This window comes from Vigna umbellata, chromosome 1 (genome assembly GCF_029865625.1).
Source record: "Vigna umbellata cultivar VRB3 chromosome 1, Vumbellata_1.0, whole genome shotgun sequence".
Taxonomy (NCBI): Eukaryota; Viridiplantae; Streptophyta; class Magnoliopsida; order Fabales; family Fabaceae; genus Vigna; species Vigna umbellata.
In genome coordinates this window covers 85,851,293-85,868,607 of record NC_142165.1, presented here as the reverse complement: position 1 = coordinate 85,868,607, position 17,315 = coordinate 85,851,293, and the positions used below count along the sequence as shown (strand labels likewise).

Sequence of the window (17,315 nt, the reverse complement as noted above, 5' to 3'; positions counted from 1 at the left end):
TAAAGTTTTTTAAATGGCAGATTTATTACTCAACGTTGTGCCTTTTTGTTCTGATGAATACTGGATGCAATTCCAGAGGATTTAAAACCAGATTTGGCTATCTTGTTACATACCTATAAGGATGTGTTTGCTATTCCTCAAGGCTTACCTCATAATAGGTCACATGATTATCATATTCCCTTGCTTCCTAATGCCAAACCAGTGCAAGTACAACCTTACAGGTATCTCACAGTCAAAAAGAACAAAATGAGAAAATGGTATATGTTGCAGGAAGGTCTCATTACCTCTAGGAAATAGTCCTTTTTCATCTCCAGTTAGTTGTCTTGTCCTTGTGAAAAAGAAAGACGGAACATGGAGGTTTTGTGTAGACTAGAACCTCGAGTGTTATTATTATTAAGGATATTTTTTGTCATTGTTATTTGTGGAGTAGCATTCCTTCAATCTCATTCTTGTTTAGTGGCCATCACAATTTTGTCATCTTTAATTTTCTTAATTTTACCTTTCATTGGACACTTAAAGAAACAATAATATATAATCATTTTTAGCTTAACAGGAGTTTTTCAGCTAAAGAAAAACTAACAAACATCTTTCACTCTAGCTTTTATTTTAAACTTTAACTTAAAAACAAAACTAAAGAAAACAAAAAAAATTGAATATTAAAGAGTTGAAGCAGCATCTTAGGAATACATTACAGATTGTAGCATTCTAGCCATGCAATGTACCTCACGAGGATGTAGTGGCATAGGGAGGCCAGTAAAGATGAAATTGAATCTTGTAGACAACGGTGAGACCCGTAAGATCAACAGGAGAAGACGTAACATAGCCTTGCACAAACAAGAAATCTTCAGTGCCTCCTACGACTGGAAGATTGGAAGATTTGACGTTATCTGTGACACCAACAACAGAAAGGGAGCCCTTGTGATTCTTCAAACGAAGAGTCAGCTTTGCAATCGAAATGCTTCGAAGGCCGTCAAGACTAGATGTGACTGTAGTTCCTTCTGAGATCCCAACCAGTTTGGAGGATCTGTTGGCTGCAACTGTCAAAGGGTCCTGAAAGGCAAATAAGGTGCCAAAAGGGGTTGTGGTTTGACTCACTCCTGCTCCTCCTTTTATACCATCCACTATGATATACCCTGTTTTGTTTATGGTCTCATGTTGAAACAGTGAGAAGTGAAGGGATTTCAGCTGTTGGAGATGCTCATGGGAGCCTGCAATGCCTTTCAGTTGGATTATGGCAAAAACTAAAACACCAAGAACATAGTTGTGTGAGGAAGCCATAATATGTTGGTTGCTTCTTCTCATCAGAATGGATACAACACTGATATCTCACTTCATTATATACAAGAAAAACATGTTTTTTTTTGGCACAAAACAATAGTCAAGTCAATGAAGTCAATAGAAACAATAACCAAGTCATTTGTGGTTGTCATTTATTGTATAAAATCATGTGATTTTGGCTGCAAGATTGTGTGGGTTTCTACAATTAATAAACAATCCACGTAGTAGTGGAAGTAAATATTACTCTGCATTTAGTCTTCGATCTAATGTACTGGATTAGGAATCAGAATGTGAAAAGTCCCTTAATATATTCAATGTTTTACATGATTATACTAGCCAACAATTAATTTTCTTATCAAATCCTTTTTGGAGTTAATTTTGGTTTCATGTACTCTTAAAATTCACTTTTTTTTTTATATTACATTAATCGTTTAGATATATATCTTTAATTAAAGGGTTTTTAATATATTTAATCGATGCTCAATATAAATCGATGTTACATAAGATATGTATATATTAATGTTAAAATACATTATATTGATCAAATTGAATTTTAACATTTCCAAAATTAAAAGATTTAAATACGCATAATTGAATATTAAAATTGATTTTTTATATATAATAAAAAAATAATAAAATGTGTTTTTTGGTAAATATGACAATATACTTTTAATCCTCTAAATTCTAGTTTATTGGAAATTTTTAAAAATAATATACATCATAATGTCCTGCCTCTAATTTTGACATATCATAAATTACCTCAAAATAATTGCAACAGGACATGATTGAAATAAATTTATTTTTTTTAGGAAGACTAAAACGATCTTAGTGAAGAGAGTTTGAGTATTAATTTATATGAAATGTTAGTATTAAAATAAAATAAAACTAGTCATTATATTAAAAGTGGAAATTCTCAATATTTTCAGTTTTATATAATTTTGTGCACATTTCACACAGTATGATTCGTCCAACTAAAAATCCAGTCCATCATAGTCTTTTTATATGTAAACTTAATTTCTTTTCAGTGTCTCTTTCATAGTGGTTATGGTTTCACATATATCCAATTCAGACAATGTGAATGAAATTCACAGGAGGAGAAAAGTTGTGGAGTACAAATGTGAATGAATATAAAGTTTCACGTTAGAAGAAATTGAAAAATTATATATTTTATAGAATATAATAAAAGGTAAAATTACTTAGTTAAAGATAACATAATAAAAAATAGTGATAGAAAATTGTATGAGTTTTATATAATGTTAAAATTATAGTAGTTGGTATGGTGACATTACCCTTCCACTTAGGAAAGCAAAAGTGAAGTTGAATTGTGTATGTAGGAAGAAGAAAAGTGGTAATAATGATGAACAACCACAATAAATCTTGCATTTAAAACGTGTCCACATCTACTTTTTCAACATTTGAATTAAGGTCAGATGTTATTTTCAAAAGGAATATCACCATCCAAAGAAAATGGAAAAAGTCTAAATTGCCCACTCTTAAAGCTAATAATTTAATTTCCATTACAAAAACTTTGGATCAAGGATTGTTATTGCTTTTAAAATAATAAATTTTAATAAGACTTATCACATTAAAATTAGGGTTGTAAACAATGAATTTGAGGAAGTTTAATAAGACGTTGAAGATGAATATGAATAGAGCCAAATGTTTGTTTGTTTAGAATACTTTTCCTTCCAATCCAATGCAAACCCATCGTACACTCTATAAATTTCTGTTTTATATCTTACTCACAAACAATTCAAAACAAACAGCTACAATACAACCTTTTCATAGGTTATGTTAAGATAAATATAATTTTCAAAATAATTATTTTCAAAATAAATAAATTCATTTTATTATTAGAGATTCTCGATCTCATTTTTCTTTTTCCTCTTGCTTACAAATCCCATTAAAATCAAGTAAAATTAGATTAGATCAATTCAGAATAAAAAAAAAATCATATCAAAGTCATATTTTGGTATCTAATATTTAGTATTCTCTTATTCCTTTTATATTTTTTTTTAATTTTTGAGCAAAGTGAACCTTCACATGCATTTATCTTGTTTCTATTTGTTATCCATATTTTCATGAGGTAAATCTGAATGTTTTTTATCATGAGATTACTCCTTGAATAATTGCACTTTTAAAATTCTTAAAAATATTATTGACAACAATGTCACAGTTATAAACCTTCACCTTACTCTCACCAAAATCTAGTTCAAGAGAAATAAATCATTAAAAATAGAAACCAACAATTAAATAATAAATTCAATATTCAATTGTTTATACATACCTTAAGGAAATAACTATCAAATGTTTAAAGGCATCTATATTCAACTCTTTTATGTCTCACATGATTACCTCTGCCTTTGCCTCTCATGCTTGAGGATGTGTGGACGATACTACCTTCAATAACAGACGTTTTAGATTTTTTACAGGAAATTTCTTTCTAAAATTTGCATATATGTGATATACAGAGAACCTTTGATCCACACTAGGTAACAATTCTTGTAATGCTGGCAATAGTTCCTATGAAAGTAATTACAGGAAACATTATGGTTAAAGTATCAAGAGTTAGACAAGAAATGTACAGAAAAACAAGAATAAAATATAGAACCTACTTTTTGTTGGTCTGAAATAAATGTATATCTTGAACAAGGTGCAACCCTGCCAAGGTTGTTAATCAACCATTCCAAAAACCAACTCCATGTTTCCTTATTCTCAACTTCAACAACAACATATGCTAAATGCATCATTTTCTCATTACCATCTCTTGCCATAACGATTAACAACTCCATTCCATATTTACCTTTAAGAAAACATCCATTTAAACCAATAATAGGCCTATAGGATATAAAGTTGTCTTTGCATGCCTTCAAACAAACATACAATCTCTTGAATATTGGGTTGCCCTCATTCTCTTCTACATTGACTTTCACAATAGATATAGAATTTCACCTCAGAAGCTCATTTGCATAGTCATATACTTTTTTATATTGCTCTAGCAAGGAACCATCCTGGTGTATGCCATTGTTTTGGTCCAAAAGGTCATAGACCTAAAGACATTAATGTTTCATTTCTTACCAAATTTGTTTCCAAGGTCAATAAGATTAATTAGATTCTTTCTTATTGTCTTCTCTAACCTACCATTTAACCACTTTGAAGTCATTAAATAGACATTAAATTCCATATTGTAACTATGCATGTTGATAATTTCTCTTAAGTGACAAGTATGTGTTGAGCCTTATAAGCATAATAAGCATATCACTCACATTTTCCTTTTGCGTCAAAACATTCCACACAAACTCTTCATTTTTCACTTTTAAAAATCTTCAATTCTCTACCATTATGCACACCATAAAATTTTTCATTTTTAAAAATCTTCAGTTCTCTACCATTATGCACACCATAAGTTCTTATTGTTTTAGCAAACTCTTCCTTTTCTGTGAAGTACATGCCAACTTCCCATTTATAGTCTTCTACACTTTTTGTACATTGAAAATATTCCAAAGTTTTCATATCTATCTCTAGAATCACTATATTCACCACTGTCTAAACTTTCATATTATCATTCAATGTGAGACAAATATCTATCATTTACATCTTTAACTACTTCCTTTGACATTTGGCTAGAAGATCCATTCAGCCCAACCACTTCAACTTCGACATTACCTTCCCAAAATTCATCTTCCACTTTATCTCCATGGATACTAACATCCACTATTTCATCTTCACTTAAAACGTCCCCTTCAGACTTATTCCAACTACTAGATCAAAGTCATGCTGACCTTGACCCTCCCCTTCCCCCTCCGCATCAACTTTAGTCTCATCCTCCCCTCTACATGAACTACATTTTCATAGTTCCCATCTCTTTTCACAACAACCTTAGGCTAACCCTCAATCTCACCCTCCACATTAGCCTTTTGTTCACAGTCACCCTCTCCCTCCATAAAACCTTCAGGCTCACCCTCACTCTTACCCTCCACATAAACTTATTGTTCACAGTCACCCTCTCCCTCTACAACAACCTTAAGTTGACCCTTACCCTCCCTATCACCTCTATATCAACTTCAGGTTCACATTCATCTTCACCCTTAACCTCATTGATACAACCACCCCTATTACTATCACCCTCATGAGGAAAATATTTTAATATATTTACTATTTGAGGCTTGAACACTATGTGTACAACATACAAGTGAACTTTACCATTAAGTGTGGCAATGTTCTCCAATGACATGCCATTTTGTCATCACACAACAATTCCAACCTTCCTTCCAACACAAAACATTCACCTATTGAATACCACATTTTCTTTACATTGACGTAATCCATGTCCTTTAGAATTCATAAAAATCTCAAAGTAGCTCCATGTGTCTGAGTCACGTGACAAAGTACCATTTTCTTAAACATATTTCTATGACTCATTATTCATAAACTTTCCACCATGGTGAAACACCACTTCAAAACTCGACTCATACATCTCAACTAATATATATATATATATATATATATATATATATATATATATATGTGTGTGTGTGTGTGTGTGTGTGTATATATATATATATATATAACCTATGAAATATGAAAATTCTCCAAGAATATAAGAGATATTACATTGCATACCACAAACACACTAAAAGACGAATTTGAAATGGGGAACTACAACCTCAAGATCTACACATAATGGTGGACCACCACTTTCAACTATATTCATAAACAAGTATTGATTCAATCACATTACATACTAAATTACAAAAAAGGGCAACATTGAAAGATGAAAAACATAAAAAACACTAACCCTAAACCTAGTAATGATTGAAATAATACAATAGGAACAAAAACCCAAAATCAACATGCACAATGATACATATTGAAGACATATGCTCCTTTGATAGAAAATTCAACTCACTTCGTTGTTAATGGAAGCTTGATTTTTCACTTTCACTTGAAAATCTTGCAAATCGCACAAAATCCCAAAATCATCTTCTCGTTGTCTTGGCGTAGATAAAGAAAGCCCCTATTCCAATTTGGTTTTTAATTTTATTATTTTTCTTATCAATCCAAATTTGTACATCATAAAATACTTATGTGTTACGTTTGCATAAATTTCAACGAAGCCATATTTAAGCAATCAACATTAAGGATTTAAACAACATCAACAAAAAAGGACTTGATTAATGTACATTACAAATTTGGAGACAAAATTGGCCCAAAATTAAAAGTAGGGACCAAGTTGACACACTCTTAAAGTGAAGACCATCCGAGTAATTAAGCCTAAATCTAAATCTGGTGTAAAGAGGGTTCAAACATATTCAAGATCATTCATACATATATTTATTGTCTATATATGGATGCAAGTAGTTAGAGATGCTTCATGATTACTTACGATATATGCATTTGCACTTACTTCATTTTAAGGATGAAGTCTTATATATCTTTAAAGTTTTTAATGCTAAAGTAAAGTTGTAATGTGGAAAACTAATTAAAATTGTGAGATCAAATAGAGATAGAGAATAGTATGATAGATACACAGAGAATAGACAAGTATCTGGCTCACTTGATAAATTTCTTCAAGAGCATGAGATTTTGGCCTAATACATCATGCCTAGTTCTCTAGATCAAAAATGGTGTGACAAAAATAATATGTTAAACTTTAATGGATATCGTTAGAAACATGAGGAATAATTCAAAACTTAATCAATTCTTGTGGATGGAAGAACTTAAGACAATTATGTAAGTTCCAACTAAGGTTATTTTAAAGACACTTTATGAGCTATTCAAAGGTTAGAAATTCAATTTATGACATGTACATGTTTTGGGATGCGTGTTTGAAGTGAGACTTAATAATTGATAAGAAAAGAAACTAAACCCCAAAACTATTAGTAGGTATTTTCATTAGATATGATAAAAAATCCAAAGGGTGTAAATTCTATTTTCCATCTCAAAGCACTAATTATGGAATAAAAAAAATGTAAAGTCTCTTAAAAATGATTTGATTTGTAGGAGTGATTTAATTCAAGATATGGGTTTCAAAAAAAACATTATGAAGTACAACTCTCTCAATCAAATAATAGATTGTTATTCATTCACATTCCTCCAATTCAAAAACGTACTAATTAACAATCAGTTATTTAAGTTCTCCTGAATATAATGAAAACTATGTATGAAATTAATTTCTCTATGTGTTGAATATACACATAGGGTACTCTATTTATAATACAAGAGATATAGGTTAAGCCCAAAATACAAATAAGAAATAATAACAAACTAACTAAAAATAAAAGATAAATATAAGATAAAGTATCTAATAATCTAATATATCTAACAAGTTCCATAAGTTATTAAAGATGATAGTATATATCAAGTTGTTAAAGAATAACAAGAAGTAAATGTTAAACAACCAATTAAGTAACTGGTTGATTAAGTTTCTCATCGAGGTAACGAGACAACATTAAGAAGATCTATTAGTAACTATGAGGTGTATTTACAAGCCATAAGTTTTAAGGAATCGAATTTGTGATATATGCTATGAAAGATGAGATGGATTATATGACTTTTAATCCAGTCTAACATCTTATTAACTTACCTAATTGTGTATAATCTATTTGATGTTGATGGGTTTTCAAAACTAAAAAAGACTCGTAAAATAGTATTGAGAAACACTAAACAAGTCTCCTTATTAAGATATTAAGTACTTCTTGATTTACCAATTGCTTAATTATTGGATGTGTCATAATTTCCGGTACCACAACATAAACTATTATTTATTCACATCACATCATTTTAACCCAATTGTAATGTTCATAGTTCACCAAAAACAACAATTTTTTTATGTGTTTGACCATGTAAAAAAAATTGAAAAATTAAAAGAAAAATCCAAAAAGGTTAATCTTAAAATGAAAATCAAATTCTTAAAAGAAAAAATATGATCACAAAAAGTCTTTTTCTAAACATAGAATAAAATCACTACTTAAAAACTAAATTACATGTTCTAACAATAGTCTTCTCATATGAACTCAAGGTTATTCCTAAATAGATATGTAACTCACTTCCCTTAATCTCCTTAGTTTTCTCATACCTAAAAAATATTGGAAATATGAACTGTAGAACCAAAATCAATCCATTGCTTTTATTCTTTCTTCATATGTCATTACTTTTACAAAAGAAATATTTTGACTCTTTCTCTGTAATTTGGTTGAGTAAGAATCTTTTTCTTATGGTTAAAGCGACAATCAAATTAACCTTTTTTTTCCTTTCTTCAATTAGTGATATTTTCTTTTATTGGACACACATAATCAATAATTCATTAAAAAAAAAAATATTAATGGAATCAATAAACCTATTTTCCTAGATATATAAAATTAATATATTTAAATTTTAAATTAGACTAAATTATAAATTCAAACACAAAGAACTAAAAATAAAATTTAATTTGTTTTTCTACTGAAATAACAATTTTTTTTTTGTCAAATTTTATTGGAAACAAATATCAAAGGTTTTCTCATTGGAAACAAATAACATAACTCATCTTTTTTGGCGCAACCCGCATTTAGCCCGGGCGTGACACTTTTTTCTTACCCTCTCCGTATAACATCCATACCCCCGTAAACAAGTCTAGTTTGTGGAGATAAAAAGTATATGGGCATGAGATCGTACTTTTATTTGATAGTTTTCACCGAAACGAATCTTCTGGTTCCATACAAAGGATAGTCACATCTATGTGACTACCCCATTATCCTATGCAGCACAAACGAAACCTATTTTCTCCCTTTTCAAGTTTCTTATGATGTATGCATATGGAGTGTGGTATAGCATATAGGGTGTCTAAAAAATAACACAAGTTAATTAATCTCTTAACAAAAAAGGATAACATTAAAAATCTAGTGAAATTAAATTGAAGGACATTGTTTAGGGTCATGTACTAGGCCTTTTAGAGTAAGTTGTGGTGATTGTAATGCTTTCTTTCGCGAATATTGACCCTCTATCCTACCATCCATTATGTTTCTTTAGAAGAGAGACGAAGCTTACTCCAATCTTCCAGTTTCTTCTCTCTGGAGGTTGTGTCAAGTGCCCTCATGCCTGTCAGCATTTCAAGAAGCACTACACCAAACATGTACACATCACTCTTCACATACAAGTGGCCTCTTCAAATATTTATACAGTTCACAGGCAAATTAGTTTGTGGCAGATAAAAGAACTATACATACTAGATTTCTAATTATAGACTTCCTTCCCCAAGTTCAACTTCCACAGAGCATAACTGTTTAAGGAGAATTTGTTTTAATTTCTTGTTTTATTCAAAATTACAAAAAAAAAAATGTTTGTATACCGCCTTATTTTTCATCTCAGAAATACTGAAGACAACACTTTTCCTGCTTTCTTTTGATTTTTTTTTTTGTATGAATCTCTGAATCCAAGAAATGAAGTGATATTTTAGAAATTATACGTTAAAGTAGGAGATAAAAACGAAAAAAGAAATCTGAAAATAATTCGACAATGTTAATTTTTTACAATATTTTGCTTGCATTTTCTTATTACGTAGCAAAGCATGTAAATAATCTATGTTCATATTGTGGTCATCAGTACAGTCAAAAAGCATACATTTAAAGCTGCTCTAATTGCTAATTGTGTGCAGATATAATTTACCTGTTGCCACATATTCTGGATTTTGGCCGGTAAGGATACACTTAAGATTGTTTCTTTTTCTTTTCCAAATAAAAGTAGTGCCTCTGAAAGTTCAATACTGCCCAGATCAAGTGTCTGAGACCAATTTCAGGCCAAAGCGCAGTTGGTGCATATAAAGGACATGTAGTAGTCTGCCAAAGTAGAAAATTACTGAGGCGAGCTTCTCCAGAAGATCGGATCAAGATGTCTGGGTCAGGTGCAACTGCCATGTACATGTTCTTTTCAATATCCGCCAGTTTTATAAAAGGAACCTCATCTTGTATATCCTTTCTCTCTTCACTCAATTCAACCAGCCCATTGTATAATGTCGTTTCAGCTTCAGTGTCGTTACCGATATTATTCTCAAATAAACCATCATTCCTTGCAACACTTTCTACTTCGGTACTACAAGATTTGATTGCATTTCGATATTCTTTACATGAATCTTGAGAAAGCAAATCAAAATCATTTCCTTTCAGGCCCTGATCAATTCTTGAAAACGCACCATTTGCAACTTTCTCTTCTTTTAACGCTTGAACTTCATTCAATTTTTCCTTGCAACATTCTTGAACAGCATGCACAATCTCGTGACGAGAAGTATACGCTACACAAATCAAAAGAACTCTCTGGTTGTTGTGGGCAGTAACTCTCGTTGCCTTTTCCACAGTAGCCCTGACAGGCTCTGTCAGTAGTTTCGTGTCTCCAATGAAATGTAATCTAACACCATACTCATTAATGAGACTTTCTTGTTCAAGCAACTCCTCTATCTTTATCCGCATCAGTTCCATCAAGGATTGAACTTCTGTAGACTTCCTTTTAAAGTTATCAATGCTGAATGCATAGACAGTTACATACTTCACTCCTAATTCATAGCAGTATCTAAGGAGGCACGTGAGAGCATTAAATCCAGCCTTGTGGCCATCACCTTCTTCCATGTTTTTCTTCCTTGCATACCTTCGATTCCCATCCATGATGAAAGCAATATGACTTGGTACAGGACCCACAGATAAAATGGCAAACATACATCTTCTTAGATAACAATTTAAACCACCGAAGAATTGGCCTACAATATTTCCAGTAGTTTTCCGCATTGAACTGTTCAGTTTTGAAACTTGAATAGTCCAAGATAAACCTGATTTAAAAAAAATTAATTATAAGGTAGAAATAAGAATTAAAGCAACAAGTCCAACAATGTTAGAAGATTTCAGTCAACAATGTTGCAGAACCCATTTGAAGTTTTGCTTGGCTTGCATCAAACTGGACCTATAGGGGAATATGCAGGGTTCATGAAAGGAATGCAACAAGATTACTTGGTGGGCATATTCTTGAATGGGCGGAAGGAAGACATAAAGGCGGAGGTTAAACTTTATGAACCCCAGAATCTTGCTGAGTTAATGATGAAGGCTCAAATGGTGGAGGAAAAGGTTAGAGTCACCACCAAGGGGGACTATCTCACTGTGCAACTTCAAAGTAACACCTATAGACAATTGCCACCTACTTGCAGTTACTCAAAGGAAGGGGGAAATTCAGTGGCTTTTACCAACTCCAACAGAGGAAGTGGAGAGAGCAGTGGCTGTGTGAGCACCATCACTTGTTCTCCTGCTGGGACTCAACAAGGAGGGACACCATTTAGAAAATTGTCCCAAGAAGAATTGCAAGATAAGATAAGAAAGGGCTTATGCTTCAGGTGTGATGAAAAGTTTGGGCCTAATCATATTTACAAAAATAAACAGCTCCATATGATGCTTATTTCGGAAGAGGAAATGCAGATGTTAGGGGAATCTACTGCCTGCATTCATAAAGCATTTCCAGAATTTTACCTTGAGGATAAGGTGCAACTTCATGGAGGGGTATTGATAGGTTTGATACAGTTTACAAAATAAGGAAAAAAGAAGGTAGTTCGTCTAGTTGAAAACACCTCTCACCCATTGAAAACAGCTAGGAAGATGCTACTACCATCACTAAGGAGTTTCTTGCTTTTCACCTTGAGGACAAGGTGAAACTTCATAGAGAGGGTATTGATAGGTTCAAGGGAAATGTTTATATTAGGAGAAATAAAAGGGATGTGGGTAGGTTTTATTAGCTCAGACTTTTATAAAGTCTGTGTAGACACTTGTTTAACAGTTTTTCATTGTTTTTGTACATTTTGAAAAGAATAGGAAGAGTGGAGAGTCTGGTTCTCTCGAACAACCAGAAATTGTATGTGTTTGGTTTCTCCACATTGGAGGAAACCCGGTATGTTGTTGGAATAAAGATATGTAGTTTCTAAAACATCGCATTATAGGTCTGAAAACCTATCACAGTGTGTTTTTGTTTCTCATACAGTTTAATAAAGTTGAAGGTATTCTGGTCCAGCGTGAATAACATTTGAATTATAACGCTCACAGAAATCAGGTTTTCATCCTACTTTGGTTTCATTTTTTTCTTTTTGAGTTGAAGGCTAATTAAGCACCTTTAAAATGGGGCTGAAATTCATGCCAAAAAGCACATTTAAAGCCTGGATCAAATAGACATACAACCATCATATTTAATGGGCGAAAACCAGCTTCCTATGTAAGTTGTTAAACTTGAAATAAAATGCATGAAACTCTGCTATGACAGGACTACAATATTTAGAAACTTAAATGCAGAATTTTGACATTTTACTCCACTTTAATGCTTCAATTCTACAATATCAACCTAAACAACAAAGATGCAAAATTTTCATAAAAGAAATTCACTTTTAACTAGATAAATACATATAAATCAAATACACAGAAAAAAATGGCCAACCTATGATGCCAGTAGTACCTGATAACAGCCTTCTTGAAACCCTATGATTTCATCAACTAAATGTGCTTCGTTGGTTTCTTGAACGTCCCTAATTCTGAAAGAAAATATCACAAATATGGTCAGTTCAAAAGCACAAAGTGCACAAAAAACCAGAATGTGTAAAATGTTCATAACTTGTTTAATTCCAAGTCACAGTTCAACCAATAAGTCAGAGGAGTTGGGACTTTCTCACTTCCTAAATGAAAGGCCTAAAATATATACTAGCTATGACTACAGATCTATTATGACTTTAACAGATAATACGTAAATAAATTGTGTAAAATACAAAAAAAAAAAAAAAAAACTCAGATGCAACAGAATGATCACACATAGTCTTCATAACCCTCCTAGTGTTTGCTCCTATTGCTCCTCGTTCATACATATGCAAGTATAATGGTTTTCATTGTATTTCAAGAGATGGGTTGAAAATTTAGTATAAAAACAACAAAACGAATATGAATACTCCTTTCAGCTACATCCATCAGCTTTGATCTTGAAGAAAATGTGATTGCCAAGATAGATGCAGGGAAGCGACAAAATATACAAAAAGATTTAATCAGAAGCAAGAATTTCCAATGTTATCTTTCTAACCCATATGAAATAGGTATTTGCTGCTAGACTAAGTTATGTTGAGAATATCAGAGTAAGAGCTTTACTTAATTAATTAGATTGGATAAGGTGAAAATATTTAGTTAGCCAACAAAAAATGTGAACATATGTCCAGAAGTGGTAAACCAGGGTGCGTATGAAAAACAAATTCAGCATGTTACAGGACACAGACAATAAAAAGAGCATGCTACAACTACATTAACAAACTGACATGTTTTAGGTTTGCGAGAAGGCAATCCTGGTCATTAAAATGAAAAACTAAAAATCACTGTCCTTTCAACACTGATGGGTTGATAACCAATCACCCCTAAGACTGATAAATATATAGTGAAACCCTGTTAAACCTGTACCAGTGCATTAATAAGGACCTGTAAAACAGTATTGAAAGAAAGATGCGCGGTCATCGAAACTATTGAAAAAAATCAATTCTCAAGTTCATTCAAGCATCCCTTCAAACACTTGGCAGGTGCAGGAAAATTAACACCCAGTCGTTCGAAAGACAAAAATCAATTTCAAAAACTCTCGAAATCTATCTTACCGCAACTGTCAGGACCAATAATTGATATTAAACATTAAAACAAAAACAGCAAAATTACCATTAATTAAGGAAACAAGTCATGATTAAAAGTAAGAAAAGACTTCTTGTAAAAGTAAGGAAGGGACAAAAGGAAAACCCTGTAACAAAGAAATCATCTCATAAAGTACAGTAACATGGAGAACCGGAGGAAAAAACCTCAACTTAAATTAAAATAATAATTTAATCACTTTTATAAAAATAAAAAGAGTCTTTGGGATCACTTGGAGGAGGGAAAATTTACATGTGGTCTGAATTGAAGCAAAATCCCAAATAATTGAGAGCGTCTACTAAGCACGTTCTCATTCCCAAAGCCAAGTGAATAATTCTCATAACTGACGTGGCAAAGTGTTTATGTTAGTCTTATTTGGTGACAAGGAACAACGAAGATTCGTTGAACGTGGAATTGTTTGTTTGATAAATAATGAATATCATAGGCTAACTTTGACAGTAGAAGGAGCAGATGAACTTGCATACAATTAATCACTTACCCAGCAGAAAAATCAAACTTACGTCATCGAGGAAAAAGACAGAACAAATAGAACCCAAATGAATGACAAATTTCAATTAAGCATATCTAATGCCACTAGTGTTATGATCATAGACTAACAACAATAATTTAAAATATCTATAACGAAGAGAATCTACCATTGTTCTTACTAAAGTTAAAATAAAATCAATTAAAGAAAAAATGAGCAGGGAGATAGGAGCAAAAAAGTTGAGCTTGTAGTTAAAAAAACCCTTGGGAATCAAGATTTAGGGTTTATTTCGCAGCTTTTTAAAAAATAAGAGAATAAATAAATAATATATCAACTATATGCTTTTAGCTTAATGATAAAGTATTATGTAAGATAAGTTTTTTTATTTTTATCATAATAATTCTTTTATATTACAGATATTTCCAGGACAATAAAAATCTAGAACCTTTAAAAAAACTAATTCCAGTATTACCCATTCATAGATAAATATAAATTAACTCTTAAACTTTAGGTTTAATACATCATTTGGTCTTAATTTTAGGGGGTTTGGTTCAAAATGGTCTTACCTTTTGAAAAAGTTCAGTAAGGTCCATATTTTGTTTAAAAATGTTCAATTCAGTCCTTTTCGTGGACGCTGTTAAAAACTTAACGGTGCTGATGCCACTGTGGTCAAATCTGAGTAAGGGGTTATGTTGGATGATTATGTGGCATTGTGAAATGAAGTGAGTTGGTGGAAATATTTTAAAAAAATAAAATGACTTAATTTGGGTTGTAGGTTTAAGTGTGGGTTAAACAAAAATTACCTTTATCTAAGACTGATTTGAGGATTTCTGGGTAAAACATTGTGCTGCAAGTGGTTCCAGATAATTAGGGTTGGGGATTTGGGGATTTCTTTTAATTATAATTAATTAGGGTTGGGATTTCCTTTTAATCACTTTTAGTTATCAATTTCTATTCATTTCTAAATTCTAATTGGATGCATTAGGTTTGAACCCTAAATTTAATTCCCAAATGCTTGTTTCACACCTAAAGAACTCTAATAACAACTTTTTTCCCAAATCCTTTTCTTGTCTCGAACAAACCCAACTTGGGAGGGTGTTCTTCGATCACGCGCGAGAGAAGCTCGCTACGGGGAGGTGCTCTTCTTTTTCGTTTCTGGTTCTGTTGTGGCTTCGTAGGAAGGGGGAGATATCATTCTTTGTCTTTCCTTTCTTCTCTGTTTCTGGTTGGTTTTTCGCATGAAGAAGAAGCAAGTTTCGGTGGTAGAATCATCGTCAATCAAACAAAATATAATTAAACCCTAATCCCAAATACAACAACATCAACTTATTAGCCTTGGTTATGACCACTTATCTCACGCACGCATGTACGCTGTTCCAATTTCATTTTGAAGGAATCACCAGCCAAAACCACTTGCAGCACAATGTTTTACCCAGAAATGCCTAAATCAGTCTTAGATAAGGGTAATTTTGCTTTAACCCACACTTAAACCTACCACCCAAATTAAGTCATTTTATTTTTTTAAAATATTTTCACCAACTCACTTCACTTCACTTCACAGTGCCACGTAATCATCCAACATAACACCTCACTCAGATTTGGCCACAGTGGCATCAGCACCGTTAAGTTTTTAACGGCGTCCACGAAAAGAATCAAATTGAACATTTTTAAAGAAAATATAGGGTCTTATTAAACTTTTTCAAAAGATCAAAATAATGTATTAAACCTAAACTTTAAGATATTAGATATGGAAAATGAATTAACTCAAGATGGGACCTTTTTCTAAGTAAACTACTTAAATTCAGATAAACTTTCCCAGACTCTCTTTGAGTAAAAAAAACATTAATTAAATGTAATTAATGTTAAAATAATGATGATTAATTTTTGTTTTAAGAAATATTCAGTCAATAAATCTAGCTTTTAAATAAATATAATAGCCAGTTTTCGGATTCACAGACAAAAAAGGTTAACTTGGTTTAACTTTGAGAAAGAAAGATCAAAATCATTTCATTACAATCTTATATTGATATCCAATAGTTTTCTTATTTTTAAAAATTAAATTTAAAAATAATTGATGAAAAATTGTCACATCTAATAATCTATATAAGATAAGAAGTAAAATATGAAAAGTTGTTCTATTTTGCAATATTGAAACAAATCCTTATATATTATTTTTTTATGTCATTTGATTTTTTTTTTTCTTTTAAATAAAGATTACTCTGTATATTAATTTAGTTTTAGATATTTTTTTAATTTAAATAAGGAAGAAGAAAAATTATTTATTGCGTTTCAAATCCAATTACACTGTCCTTGACCTTTCGAATTTTAAATGCAATACAAAGATAATGTAATAACGGAACACTGAAAGTATTATCTGAGATTCAATCTTTGCAAGTGAAAAATTCGAGAATCTTAATACAAAACAAAAACACAATTTAACAATTTCAATAACAGTTTTCTTAAATACTATTTCAGAAATTATCTCATGTATTGATTCAAATATAGTTATAAAAGATATTAATAATAGATGAGTTAGTACATCTTGTGGTTTAAAATATTATTTACAAGAAATTTCATCAAAATCTTATATAGGTAATACACGCTTAATCTATTATATCTTCGTAACTTAGCAAATAATTATTAAAAATTAGATATATTTGAATTTCATATTTATTTTTTCAGTTTTACGGAAAATATATTTTTCGTTCATCACACACGTAGTTAACAAAATACAATCGAACTAAGTGAGAACTAAAACAATGTAGCACAAACACAACAATGCTACCACAATGAATAATAGGCAGAACAATGTTTGCTGTCAAAAATATTTAAACATAGAATAACAACCATGGTCTCTTCTCACGAAGAGTATACCCCAAAAAAATTACATTAACCTCTTC

General features: G+C 31.4%; 1 protein-coding gene and 1 pseudogene across 9 annotated transcripts; both read right to left on the bottom strand.

The window, feature by feature from the left end:
• Positions 1–513: 513 nt before the first annotated feature.
• Positions 514–1,326, bottom strand: LOC124821431 (pterocarpan synthase 1-like). Its single transcript, XM_047293311.2, has one exon. The coding sequence runs from the start codon at positions 1,300–1,302 to the stop codon at positions 724–726; it is 579 nt and encodes a 192-aa protein (XP_047149267.2). The 5' UTR covers positions 1,303–1,326; the 3' UTR covers positions 514–723.
• Positions 1,327–8,917: 7,591 nt separating this feature from the next.
• LOC124821427 (dehydrodolichyl diphosphate synthase CPT3 pseudogene) lies at positions 8,918–14,340 on the bottom strand (annotated as a pseudogene). 8 transcript variants are annotated; one of them, XR_015783697.1, is made up of 3 exons: positions 12,733–13,889; positions 9,925–11,074; positions 8,918–9,378 (listed from the first exon to the last, which is right to left on the bottom strand). The product of XR_015783697.1 is annotated as a dehydrodolichyl diphosphate synthase CPT3 pseudogene, transcript variant X8 (transcript). The 8 variants fall into 8 exon arrangements; XR_015783693.1 differs by lacking the exon at positions 8,918–9,378 and adding an exon at positions 14,181–14,340 and having other exon boundaries at positions 9,747–11,074; positions 12,733–12,808; XR_015783691.1 differs by lacking the exon at positions 8,918–9,378 and adding an exon at positions 13,959–14,142 and having other exon boundaries at positions 9,747–11,074; positions 12,733–12,808.
• Positions 14,341–17,315: the final 2,975 nt, after the last annotated feature.

Excerpts from the sequence above, each read along its gene's own strand:
- LOC124821431 (XM_047293311.2), bottom strand. The coding sequence starts at position 1,302 with ATGAGAAGAAGCAACCAACATATTATGGCTTCCTCACACAACTATGTT.